General features: G+C 38.1%; 1 protein-coding gene across 2 annotated transcripts in view; it reads right to left on the bottom strand.

The window, feature by feature from the left end:
• Window positions 1–14,607, bottom strand: part of SRBD1 (S1 RNA binding domain 1) — a 130,716-nt gene that overhangs the window by 49,212 nt on the left and 66,897 nt on the right. For both annotated transcript variants that reach the window (XM_065058195.1, XM_065058196.1), the window contains exon 18: window positions 3,213–3,295. In XM_065058195.1, the coding sequence (XP_064914267.1) occupies window positions 3,213–3,295 (83 nt within the window). The remainder of the gene's footprint in view (window positions 1–3,212; window positions 3,296–14,607) is intronic.

Below are 14,607 nucleotides of genomic sequence, written 5' to 3'. Positions count from 1 at the left end.
TCATAACTTCAAATTGGAATAAAAGTAGGTGGTCAAGTACAAGTTTCAATCATTTTCCCCCCTCAATTTCCAGATACCTCCTGTTACCCATAAAGTTGTATTTCCATACCCAGAGTATCCATACCCAAATGAGCAGTTTTCCTTGGAAAATTTGCACTAGAAAAACTAGAAAACACCAATATTCTCACAAACACGCACATGAAGTACCAAGAGGCCAGGTGGAGCAATCCAAAATCCCATGGAAGCAGAGACTACAGAAGATGGAGCCACTTCAGCCAGTCCTCTTCACGGGCCACGCACTCCACAGACTGAGAAAGCTCATATTTTGAGCAGCAGATTTAACACTTAGCCACTTCATCTTCCTGTAGCTCTGGTGTCATTGCTGACAGCAGCAGCTCCTGCCCAAGGGGATAACTCCTTCCCCAAGCTATGCATTGCTGCTCCTGCCTTATGCCAACCTGGGACATCATGTAGCCATCAGCAGCACCAGAAAAGGGACCAGTGCACTTGGGCAGGAGTAGCAGAAAAGGTAGGACCACTCCTTTGTGGAGCTCACACTTTGATCAATACACAATGAGCATGCAAGCATCCCTCACGAAACCACCATCCTGCTCTTGCTATTATACGGCTTCCAGCGCCATGAGTTGGCAGCACACAACCTCAGGCTGAAGAAGTGGACGCTGGGTGCGGGACTAATCGCTGTCAGTCCTTCAGGACAAAAAAGCCAAAACCTGGATTCGTCAGATCCCTAAATATCCATTTCAAGGTGTTTAAGAAAGGAGAGGTAATACCTAAATGCTAGGTTTATACTTACAGTGGGCCAAGAAAGTAACTTTCTCTGTAAGAAGCTTGTTACAGTGTTGATCTCTACTACACTTTGCATATTTCACCCCAGAACTTACTAAAAAGCTGCAGCTAGCAAATGGGTTATAAATTAAAGCATAACAAAATTTTTCAAATTGACTGGGATAATATAAAATCCTGTACCTGATACACTCCTCATCTGAAGGCTGACATCAGCTGTTACTCTGGGATTCCCCGTATGACGCCACAGCTTTTCCCATGCCTGCCCTCTGAGGTGCCAGCAAGTGACGGCTCTCTCTGAAGGAAGATCAGCCTCAACAGCTGAATTTCTCTTCTCCTCCCTTTCCATGAGACAGTGCTTACCCCGAGAAGGCAGCAGAGGTTCTGAGTCGGCTTTCAAGAGTGCAAATTTGCTTTCAGTAGTGTCACTTAAAACTCTAATACCTCAGAAATTTCTCTTTGAATGAGCACCTTACAGCTCCTGCGGTGCAGAATTCTGACAGGAGGTCTCTCTCCCTCAGAGGATTTAAGCAAACCATGACAAAACTTAAAAATACAGACAGATGGTAAAAAACAATTTTTGAGGTCTACCTTTACCAGGCTTTTAGGAATTATTTCTCCAAAACTTTTCATATAACCAATTTGGACATGAACAAATAATGTAGTTTGCTGTTGACTTGTAAAAGTCGATCTAGTGGATCAAGAAGCTCCCCTGCAAGGGCCAAGAAAGTGGTACTTACCCAGGTCTGTTTCAGTGCAAGGTAGATGATGCCAGCCTCAGTCACTGAGGTGAACCGCTGCAATACATTCATTGCAACATTCGCCTGACAACATCATGCTCCCAAAACCATACAATCACCACCAGGTCCGTGCCTTTTTGCTTTAGATGCATGTTTATACAATGTGCATGTGGGCCACAGCAGACAGCGTGCATCTAAAGGAATACCCTCTAGCCACAGCAATGCAAGTTTCTAATACTTACAAATTCACGGTACACTTCAGATAGTAAAACAAACCCATTTTGGAATTGATTTTTAAAAATTTTGTTTAAAAAAAAGCAACCAACGCTTCTTCATGAAGTGATGACAATATTTTGTTGTTGTTAAATACGTTTTTCCTTACAGCAAGGATCAACAAATATTTGTACTACTTTTCATTATAGTGGTTACGGTTGTTATTGTTATAAATAAAAGCAATGGGTCTCTACAAGTAAGGAAGAAGTACGCTTCAGACTGAAGCTCCTTTTTTGCCAGATGACCACCCCCTGTTTTGCAGCTGTCATCATTAAGGCACGTTTTTAGTGAAATTAAAGAAATCTACAGTATTTCAGCCCTTCAAACTGATTTTCCTCAAAAACTATGGTATAGTTCACACTGAAAGATTAATTATGTAAGTTAGTTTTACTGATAAGTTTTGCAGTTAGCAAGCAACATGAGTACATTTTGCAGTCTGTGGGAATACAAGCACTGAGCACTACCTTAACTAAAATGTTGACCTCAGTTTGCTAAACAATAAAACAGGATATACACTTCTTTGACATTCTTCATAGCACCTTTCTTTGTCACACCAGCTTTAGCAGTGGTAGTAAAGGATTCTATGCCACTAATTGTATTCTATCCCACTTTCTTCTGTGCTAGCCTGAAAGTACAGATCCAGACTGTTCTATGCTTTCTATTCTGACTTCTGTTCCAGCCTTTCAGATTTAGTCACATTCTATAGTTTCAAAAATACAGAGAAAAGCACATGCTGAAGTTTCCATTTTTTTTACTTCTCTATTTGGTGGGACTTAAGCACATGCATAAATGCTTTCCTGAATGGATGCCAATATGCTATAAAATGACAATAACTTATGTACCACTTCTCAATACCACTCACTTTGTAAAGACACTTTAAAGGTAAAAGCTACTTCTCAGAAATAACCTACAAAAATGTATAAAAATAAGAATTGTCAAACATATTCCAACTCAGCTGTAGTAAATGAAAAACTTCAAAACAAATGCTTTTATTACAAACTTCTAAGAAGGAATGCACATAATAGTACCAATTAACGGCTTCTAAATGGAGGATCAATATCTCATTGTATTTTACACAAAGAGCTAAAACCCCATTGCGGTAACAATACAAAAAAAAAAAAGAGAAAGCTTTACAGATCAGGTTACCTGTCTGATTTGATGGTTTTAATAGGCTACAAATCTGGCTACAGCCATTTCAGAGCCTCAATCACAATCGTTAAAAGTAGAGATTAAAAAAAGAGGCAGTCTATGACTTCCAAGTATTTACTACCATTCTATCAGCTCTACAAATGTCTTTTAAAGGAGATGTAACTAGTTGACAATTATGAAGCAGCACTTTGGTGTTTCTCTATATCATGATAGATTACTTAGATGAAATGATACGTATTATCTTACCTGATACATTCCAACTCCTATGTGTTTGGGCTCAATTTTCACTAGCTCAGCTAATGGGTCTTGGACGCGTCTAGCTATGGAAACTGAAAAATAGAATTAGAAAACAACTATGGGTTTTATCTGAAAATTGGAATCATGTTATTGCTTTTGCTATTTTTTAAAGTCTTTTACATTTAATCCCTCTTTTTTTTTTTTTGACCTGGAAATAATCTATAATATAGCAAAATCCTTTTTCACTGTTAGACACAGGACACAAAATGTATATTAACCAAACTTTTTGATTGAATACTTCAAGCAAAGACACAAGGAGACTTCAAGCTGTAATCAAGACATTATTTTTTTTTCTGGCTACAGAGTTAACAAATATAACTGTACACACTTCATTTTTGCCTTGTATCCATACTAATATGTAACATTTAAAATTAAACTCTGAAACATTCTTTAACCTTAAATCACAGATATGTAGAAACAAACATTTAGAAATAAATGAAATGACTGTTCACAGACTTATCTAATATAGTATTTCCCAAGGTATATATTATGTACTTATGTATTATATATTTATATAAGTCAACCATAAAATTCAATGTTCACTTTGAAAATGGTTCTTGGACTTTACTAATCTAAACTGCATACCAAAACACATCCGTTTGCAATCTGTCATCATTGTAACCATGCTTAGGAGAAAAAAAAAAATGCATTTCTAACATTTCTGGTGTCATTAAGAGCACACTGGAAGAACCTTTGGTCTCGTAAATCCATATGCTGAACCAACTTTGAATTTTTGAAGCTTATATTTATTGATAAATCCTTTACTTAACATCTCAGAACAAATACTTATTTGCAAAATGTCAATTTGTAAACTCTCAACCGTGGTCTAATTGTGCAGACACTGAGTTTTGCTCAGTATTTGCAGCAGTGCTCTGTCTCATGCATACTGAGCTAGAAGAGTTCCACTCTACTAGCATTACATTCATAAACTTTTTTTCTCCTGAATAAAGTAGAGACAGGCTGGTTGATTTAGGAGCTCCTAGAACATGCATTCTACCTTCCTAGTGAAGGAAACACTGATGAAGAACAGGAGCGTCTAGAAGCATTGCAAAGGTCTTTCCAGGAAAAAAAAGGACCAAAGGTCTTTCAAAAACAAACAGAAAACCCCACAACAAAACCAAAACTAAACCCAACCAAAAAAAAAAAAACCCACAAAACCCAAAACAACTCACAACAATTGGGAAAAAAAAAAAAAAAAAAAAAAGGAAATCAACAAAAAAAACCAAGGGCTGGTCTTACTGCTAAGGCTGCCTTTCCTACCACATGCCTTTGTGAGCAAGTATGAGAGAAATGAGGTGGCACTGAAGAAAGCTGTGATCCTTTATTAGCTGGCTCCAAAAGCACCCCCACAGCTGGCACTACTCATTCCAAGACACATTTCCTAAAATTTACTTTACATTTGAATTCATTTTCAAGAAAAACAAGAGAGGATCACAGGAAGACTAGACAGGAGTCAGGAGTAAACATGTATATGCATGGTGGTTTGGTCAACAATATCTACATAAAGTTTCAACATGAAAATTAGAACTATTTACAGTGGTCAACGGCTGACTTCATACACACAAATACGTATAAAATCACAAACATGATTATCATATACATATATGAGACAGATACATCTATAAATGTCAGCACCTTTACAGAATCACAGTGTTGTTTAGATTGGACAGATCTCTTGAGGACAGACATCATCTTGTCCAACTCCCCTGTTGAAGCACGGTCAGCTAGAGCAGGTTGCCTAAGATCACGTCCACTTGGGTTTGGAAAACATCCATGGATGGAGACTCTACAACCTGTCCAGACAATCCATTCCAGTGTTTGACCAGCCTGACAGTAAAAGTGTGTTTTCCTGTGGTCAGATGTAGTTTCTCGCATTTCAATTTGTGCCCATTGCCTCTTGTCCTGACAATGGGCACTACTGAGAAGGGTCTGGCTCTCTCTTCTTCATTCCCTCCCATCTACACACCTTCGTAAGATCTTTCCAAACCTCCTCTTCTCCAGGCTGAACACTCCCAGCTCTCTTGGTTTCTCCTTGTACGAAAGACGCTTCAGTTCCTTAATCATCTTTGCAGCCCTAATTTAAACAGCAACAGCCACTACTGCAGGGTGTTAAAGACCTCATAGCATTTTGGAAAAGGACTTGACTAAACATTGATACTTGAAGCCAAAATAGTAGATAGGCCTACCACTTCTTTATTAGCTATGTAGGCTTCTCAAACCACAGGTGCAAAGTTTATCAATCAAATAGAGCAGTTGAGATTTCACTTTTAAAGATCTGCAGTGCTAAATGTATAGTTAACATGAAGTTCACTGCTCGGTCATGCAAGACTTCATATCCATTATTATCCATTTAAACACACGCTGACAATGGCAGTTTGCAAGCTAGGCTCGGAAAGCACTGTGCTAGTGACATCTGATACGCCTGTCTCCCTGATAGAGAAGTTCTGAATTCAAAGGCCATCACATACACCTTCTTGTAAAAATAAATAAATAAATAAATAAATAATAATAAAAAATATATATAATTACAAAAGGATAACCAGTGTAAGTACATTGGCTATTGCTTACTACAGAAATGCCTGCCTACAACAATCATCTGTATTAATTAATTTGAAACTCTAGTTGTACATATCACCGGTCACCTCACAAACAAAAGTAGATAAAAAAAAACAAAACAATGGAAGGACCGATCCAAACCAGGAAACATTTAAAACTACGTATTTCTTCTGAATGTATTTATCTCTATGTATAGGTACTAAACTTGTCTTTCAGCAAGCTTTCTTAAACTCAATTTGTTTAATAGCTATACAATGTTTTAGAGAATTTTAATTTAGTTCCACCTAATGGCAAAACCCATTTCACAAGTTACATTTTAGATAAGCTGAAAGCAAATATCTTTCACTGTCCACATCTCCTTTCATTACATCTTTTAAAAATAGATAACTACACGGATAGGTTGATACAGGAATTTTCCAAGCATAACCTTCTCATGGGAACCTTCAATTAAAAGTAAAATTTAGACTCTTCTTGTCATAATAGCGAAGTTGACAATGCCGTCATATCCCTCGGAGGCTTCCAGCGGAGGCGTAGGACCTGATCCAGCAAAGCACTTCAGCACAGATGCATGTCTGTATTCCCACTGGAACCAGCAAAACTACTCACATGCATAAAGTTACACAGACATTTAAGTGCTTTCCTGGACCAGGCCTAATATTACAATATCGAAGCGCGAAGATCAGCTAACAGGCAGTTATACGATTTAAGGGAGACAGCTCTTCTGGCCACGCCAGCAGGATAGCCAACCTGTGGGATCCCCACTAAAGCTGCAATTTTACTCCAGAATTTTCCAAAATCAAAATGAAAGAGAAGAGAACAGTAGTGAAAAGACAAGAGTTGTCCACGTTCTCTCTAGGCACAAATTCAGTCAAGATTGGCATCTACTGTCTCTTGTACAGGCAAACCCACTTTGTTATGCTACTAGGATGCTGCGACAGATGTTTTTAGGGGGCAATGACGCTCTGTTCTGGTGATTTGATCTGCATGGCCCAACCTTTACAATGCAAGCAGAGTTATTATTGAAATCACGAGGGCTCTGCGGGAGTGGAAGCTCTGCTATCGGGGACCAGACAGAGGCAGCAAAACCTGACATTTTCCCCTTAAAAATTAAATCAATACATTTTGAAAGAATTTTTATATGAAACTATTTTACACTAACAGAGGTATCATCTAAAACTGTTTTAATGCTCAAAGCACATTGTAGAAATGGCTAGAAACTGTGTGTTTTTAGACTGACAACAGGTAATGCATTCTCACTTCTCCAGTTATTAAGGTATGCTTCACTTTTCCTCAAGCAAATCCAAAATAAATTACATGGTGGCATGCAAGGCAAAAACAGAAAATCAGATTTCTCAAAAGTAATCAGAAGGGTCTAACAGGAAATATTTGAGATATCATCCTTAAAATATGCTAGTCTAAGTAAAATGTGAAACAAAACCCAAACCCTGTTCAATATTAAATGGGGTATTAAGATCAGGATGATATGGCCCTCTACTAGAAAATCACCACAAGAATTATACACCCAATAGACGCAAAGCTTCAAGTTGTCAATTAAGAACAAAACATTACTGCAATACTTGGAATGACAGTAACATATTGTGCTGCCATGCAGTAAATCCATGTAAAATTTTAAAGCTTGAGGGGACAGGATGGCCTAGGTGGTCCTTTAATGTAGATGAACCTCACCTTCAAATGCAATGAGAAATAAAGAAGGTTCCAGAAAGCATATTTACTCAAATCCTGTCCTGTCATTTGGACATTTTCTGCCAGTTTGTAAGAAAAGCATTTTAACTGTTCGGTGGTCTCAATTCATTCCATACTTTGGATATTTAACAAGACAAACCCACCAGAGAGTTAAGTATTTTTGCCTGTCAGCAATGATGTACAATGACAGTGTGTGGGGGGGAAAAGCCTCCATGAGAGTTGCTTGCATGGCTCATGTACGTCTCTGTCTCTGATCTTCATAGAAAATAAAGAATTGTATTAAAATATTTTGTTTCCTAATGGCTAATGAGCAGATGTACTCTCATGAGCTTGCGAGCATACTTAGCTGTCTACTTCTGTCTCAAATCTCTCTTAATTCCAAATGGACAAATTAAAAATTAGGACTATTTTCCACACACGTACACATCATGTAATTTTATTTTTACCAGTACTTTCTACAGCAAGTGATACAATTTTTCACAGGGATTAAAAAAGGAGAGAATTTTCACTCCGGAATACTGATAATAGCTTTAAGGCTAAATATTTTCAGACTAAAGACTGAAAAAGTGCTCGCTCTCAACAGTGGGGGCAAAAACAATAGAGCAGCCTTCCAACTATTTCTCTACATGGTGTCTATGCAAGGGCTACATCAGCTGCCAGCCCTAAAAAAGCCCAGAGTTAGTGCTAACTTCTTAATTAGGTTACCTGCCTCCCACCAGTAACGGAATAGACCTAAAGCAATCGTTATGGCCCAAATCATATGTGCACACCGAAAGAGCAGCTAGAAATCTTGTCAACTACATAATAAATTTTATTATAAATAGTTTCAAGTATTGCGCCTGCTTCAGGGGCAGCCTGCCAACTTCTGTGTTCAGACAATCGTGTATTAAAATGTTCTCCCTTTGCATTGCTCTATGTAAGAGCCACTCCATAAAGCAAAAGCTTAATGGCTGCAGATAGAGAAAGAGTAAAAATGAACATACAGAGTTCTGCCAAATGCAGTGCGAGAGCCTGCCAGGAATTATTATGGTGGGAGAAGAAAAAACTATTCCAATTTCTTTCATTTGCAGTGGTATTCAAATGTCACTTGCCACTGCAAGCAGAAAAACGTTTTTGTCCAGAGGTCCAAGATGATGGCATTCCTTCCTTTTAACATACATATAAGGATAAAAAAACATGTCCTAGTCAATAACTGTGAGCTTAGCTACCTCATTTGTGTGGGAGCATTTGTTTGTGTTTTGAAACAATGTGAAGCTTCCAAATGTGAAAGCAGTGGATAGTTTTACAAAAAAATATACAGCAACTGCAAGCTATTAGTCTATGATTAGTTCAACCTCAATTTTGTCACAAACAAGAACATTCTGTATTTTTATTATAAAACCTCAGTATTTCATTCTTGCTGAGACAAGCTGCTATAACATCCAATAACTCATCCCCCCTATTTTAAATTAACCTTTGCACCTCAAAAGTCTGGGTTGAAACTTCAGGGTCAATGAAATAAAAGAATTATATATTAATGTAATCGGAGAGTCATTCACAAATGCATATGTAATTACTGTCAATCTATTACACCAGGGTAGATATGGAATCATTACAACTTATTTAAATCCTTTTATAAAGCCTATTATTGCGTTCAAGATCAATTACTCTCCATAAGTATCTGCAATAATGTTTACTCAGTGATCGATTGTTCAGGTTTCCTGAGTCCTGGAAGCTTTCTATCCTGTTGACCTGAATTTCACCCTCCTTGCAAAGGATACAGTGAAACGTACAGTAGTCTTTTCATTAAGCATTCTTTCTCAGTAGGTCAGGATTTGTGACACAGTTTTGAATCCTCATATATCTTCTTGGTGGGTTTAAAGTATGCAATTTATTTTAAGCAACTGTTCAACAGCTGCATTTCATCCAAAATTCTTCTGTGGCAAGTGAGCAGGTTTTTGTTTTAAAAAGGTTACATTTTAGTTTACTTTTAACTCCATAAAACTGATAATCTGTTATTTGCCTAAGATTAATGAAATAATGAATGACAATGTTCTATTTATTTACTACAAAAATCTTTACAATAGATGGCTTCAATACAAAAAGGAAGTAAAAAATACATTTCAAGAGACAACCTCAGTAAGTGAATATTACAATGCAGCTTTTAAAAGTCAATATTTTCTCTTAGAAATGCTCTCAAAACCACTTTTCTCAAGTATTAGTGATTTCTGTCTCACAGGATGGTAGCACTTTTTTTAATCCAAGGTGAGATGGGAGACATATAGTCATTTAATTGAAGCCTGATGTGATTTTTCTGTCACAGAAATGAGTTAGGCTTAGAGGATAGCATAAATTCAGAAAAAGCTTTCCCCATCTACTCAGCTTAAAAGGTAGACATTGGCAGCATGCTTTTCACAGTCAGATCGCTGCTACTAATTTTAACTGCATCACCATGCCACTGATTACTGTTACTAAAAGTAAAAAAATTTCTTGAAATTTTGTACTTAAGAGTTATTCATTTAGATCAACAACAAAAATTAATCTTTCTTAAGTGACCAGAAGGTCCTTTCCTATGCCTACTGTAAGAAAAGCAGCTTTGGTGAGTAAACACATCATAATGCTATATTAAAAACAACGCCAAACTCCTCACATTGAAGAGCATCCTGGTACTCGCTCCTTGGCTCCACGCTTCAAAGAAGGGACAAAGAGTTCTAAGGAAAACACACACAAATGCACAGAAGCACATCCAGAGAGAGTGAAGTAAATAATTTTCATAACTCCTGTATGCTGAGGGAAGCTGGCTTTACCAGAGCCTGGACTAGTGCTCTGCTTCTCGAGATCTCTTTTACATGGAACTGGAGGGATATTTGCAGTTTGCTCAGAAGCACAGAAAAGTGATGCTCTGTAAATAAAAGGCCAAGTCCATCTGCTGAACTCAGATACATCTGGGATACAAGAAACAGGTAAATGAGAGGAAGGCAAGGTGAACGTTACAGCTTTCCACAAAGCATGCAAAGATTAGATATCAGTTGCAGACATAAACGTGCACAGAGAATGATGCTCAGTTAAAGCTATACACACACAACTCTCTCAGCAGAGTGAAAATACTGATTGAAACCAGCCAGACAGGAGAGTTTTCACCTGGCTCAAAATAATCTGCTTTAATTCTGTAACAAGGCAGAAGCCTAAGGGAATCTAAGCAGGTTTTGATATTGCAGACTGCAGAAGATCTAACCCCTCAACTCCAGCCTACTGCTACACTCTATAGCTTCAGAGGAAATACAGTGCCAATGAGCAGGACATTAATTATTTTATACCATCTCTCACACATGCCATGAAGTTTCCACAGGTTGGAAAATGTTAGATTCTTGTCTACAACAACAAGAAAGCAAAGACTACAAACATATCCTAGCACCTGAGGATCAACACATTCAACAAATCCTTGTGCCACTGGTGTGGGGCAACTGAAGCCCATTTTTCTCTCTCTCAGAATCCTGATGCAGGCACACATGTCCATGCACAACTATAAATGTGAAAAGGCCCAGTCATTTCCAGACTATCTGCAGTTGTTTTTTTTAAAGTTATCTACAGATGCCCTGTAACTTCTAGTTAGATTATAAAGCCTAATCCACACCTCGAAATGAGCTTCTGATCATGAGTAGCAAGTGGGTCCTACAGGGAGAGAAGGCACAAGCCTCTACTTACCTATTACCGCTGTTCGCCATCCATTTTATTTCTAACCACTGCATGTTTTTCCTTCCAACAGTATAATTAAACTCATTCTTAAATGCTACCGAATGCAGCAGATGAAAAGGCAGGAGTACAATTTAATTTTGTACTGCTGTAATTGCACACAACCCAACTAAACAGGCTGGCAAAATGTTTTAATGCATAAGAATTCAGCACTTACTTCCCTTTCTTCTAACTCTTTCTGAAAACTTGTGGAACTTGCACCAATCCTCTATGATTAGCTGTAGAAGGAAGCTTCCACTTGGAAAGAAGGGCAAATGGTTTAACTGTAAGACTTCTGTCCAATAAAGTTTTTGAAAAATGACCTTCTCTCCTGAGTAGCCAAGGGGGAGCAGTGCTCTTTTAAGAAGATGAAGAAATTAGCTCAAGTAGACATCAAGGCACTATGTCCCACACATCTAATCATCAAATTGTTTTACTTTCCTTAAGATAAAGTCAAAAGAAATTACATTTTTTCCAATCTCTACCTTCTATTTGCTGGCCAGTATGACAGCTCTGAACTGTATGTCTCTATCTTTAACAGCACCCTGGGGAATAAAACCCTGTAGCATGACAGTCTCAAAGTCCTAACAAGCCCCTAAAGCCTATCAGGCTTTCTTTTGCAAGGAAAAGTGCAAGTGGTGTGCTGAACTTTGAGTGTACAATAATCCAATGTATTCTGCCCTGTGGAGAGGAGACAAGCAGATGGGATTTGACAATGCTAAGGCAAGCTGTGCCGAGTGACCTTTTTGCTCTCTTGGATTCTTCTTTATCCTCAGAAATCACCCTTTAGAAGCGACACAGTTTCTATACTGGATCATACCTGTCCATGCAGCATGACACACATGCTTGCCCTGTTCGTATTCCAAATCTTTGCAAAGAAGCAACTTTAGGGAATATTTTATTTACATTTGTCGCTTTCCTAACTGGGCAACACCACTATGTAATCTTAACAGAGAACCCCAGGCCCCTCATGTCTGAGAGGAAAACAAGCATTTTGTGGAGTTGCCACATTAGACAACCACAAGTATGCTGCTCGTTTCAGCATCTGAACACAGAACTGCAAATTAAAAAACAAATGCATATGAATACATTAAGGTATGGAAGTAAATCAGAGAGGCTTAGGGTGAGATCTCCTCTAACAAGTGATTATACAAACGTGATGTCTGAAAAGACATAACTCCCTTTCCCATCTCATCCTGTGTTCAAAGAATTCTAAATATTCAGGTTTGTCTGCACTTTTATAAATCAATGCAATGAAGCGCATTAGGTTTTTATTTTGCTTTTTAAATTGTGAAAGAAAGAAGAGACTGCTTATTTGTTAGAACAGTCATCTCAAAATGAAAGATAATTAATTGATAAAATGACGGCATTTCGTATTGAATTTAACTGATCGTATATCGAAACCAGGGTAAAATCCCAGCATGACCACTGTCTCATACTGATTTTCCACCATCAGGCCACTGTTTCACCAGAATTCAGCAGTTTTCTCTGTCTCTTAGAGTTATTAAACAACATTCATTTCATCACAGTATCCACTTCAAGTGGAGAGGCAGCAGAAAAACGAAATTCTGATGTCAGCACATGCCAAACAATTGGTGCCTCTTTAAGCCTCCTTGTACTAAGGGCAACAAGAAAACCGCCACTAGGTGACCATACCTTAAGAAGTCCCCAGGCATGCAGAAAGTACACAAATTCCGTATTTCTCTGTGTCACTCCTGAACATGAGTCATACGTGTTTACACTTTCTGTGTACTTCACCTGTTCCTCCAGTCTTCCCATTTTGTCCAGCCAAACAAGCATTTGCAACAACAAGGGACTGCAGAGGTAGAAAAGCACCGTCTTATTGTAAAAACAGAAAGCGTGGAAGAGTCTGTGCACTGACTCATTTTATTTCACACCTCAGAAACTTCGTTTTCATTAGGAATACATGTTCCGCATAATAAAATAAACCCTTGGGCAAAACTATATAGGACACGACAAAGGTAAAACAAAGATGATCTCAAGCTTCGGAAAACCATTTAATACCAGAGTTCACAGGCCCAGTGGCAGCAACCATGATTGTCACAGAGTCCATATGTTCAAGAAATGGATGGCATCACTGAGTTTAGCTGTTTTTCTTTTACTTATGCAAAGAATACCACGTTAAGACGGCCTTCTCAACCACTCTGATAATGAAAGACAACTAATGGCAAGTAGAATTATGGGTAAACTTAAAAGCCAAAATAACAGTTCACTGAGTGCTGTACTTACAGCAACTTCAAAAGGAAACTTGCATCCAGGCTTTCCATTAAAAAAAGGCACAAGCTAATCTCAACTACAGAGTAATCCAGTAATCTCAACTACTTAGAGTAATCCAGGAGATCTTATGGGCAAGTTACAGAGAAAAACTCCTATTTGAAGCTGCTATGAATAAAAGCTAACCAAAGGTTAAATGTTAAGTGTTTACACTGATGGTAGTTCAAGAAAAAGAGAGGAAAAAAAACCAACACAAACCTAAGTCAAAACCAAACAAAACCAAAAAAACCAAAAATGAACAGGATAGGAAAATAAATATAGAATCTATCCATTAATATGAATTTGACTGCTCTATGAAAACTCCACCAAAAAAACCCATTTAACTTCTTCTGTAAGAGGCAGGCCAGAGGACACATGCTGGGGCAAGTTCATCCAAAAACCCCCGTGGACTGAACTCCAGCAGATTGTTCTGTAGGCAGAACCCTCCTAATCTGCTGCAGCTGAACTTGCTCAGCCTATCATGTAGGAAATCCTTTTATTGCTCTGGCCTCTAAGCCTCTTATCTCCTAATTCTGCAAGGCTGAGGAATAGCTGTTCTGCTCATTAATACTCCAATGACTGTCAGAAGAGGATATAGACCTTCTCACCCTACTCAAACACAAGTAACTAGGTTTCATCAAGTTTTTAACCAGCTACATAGTTGAGTCCCACTCCACGAGATTTTATAGGAATTGGTGTAGCAGTACAGAGGCTTCCGCACTTCCATAAAATATTCAGATTTGGCGCTATGAAAATTTTAAGGATTCTGGTTCAATGTAAATAATTGATACTAGGAGCTGATATTGTCTAATGCTAGGAAGAAGATAGCCATCTCTGGAGGACAATTCTAAAGTTGGAGAGACTCTATTCCAGTCTCTGCTCTGTAGATGCCAGCAAATTGTTTAAGAGCATTTTTTTTTTCCTCCAAGCAACTGCAGTTTTGGTTTATGTGCTGTATGGATGACTATGAGGACTTTCCACTACAGTTTATACATACACCACTGGTTTATAATGAGATCTTTCTTAGTCACTTATTACAAACCCATGTAACCCATGACCTTCAGAGATAGCTGAAAGGGAAAAAAAATAATAACCAGTT

The sequence above is a fragment of the Columba livia genome, chromosome 3 (genome assembly GCF_036013475.1).
Source record: "Columba livia isolate bColLiv1 breed racing homer chromosome 3, bColLiv1.pat.W.v2, whole genome shotgun sequence".
Classification (NCBI taxonomy): domain Eukaryota; kingdom Metazoa; phylum Chordata; class Aves; order Columbiformes; family Columbidae; genus Columba; species Columba livia.
The sequence above is the reverse complement of the archived record's forward strand: the minus strand, read 5'-3'. Positions and strand labels throughout refer to the sequence as shown.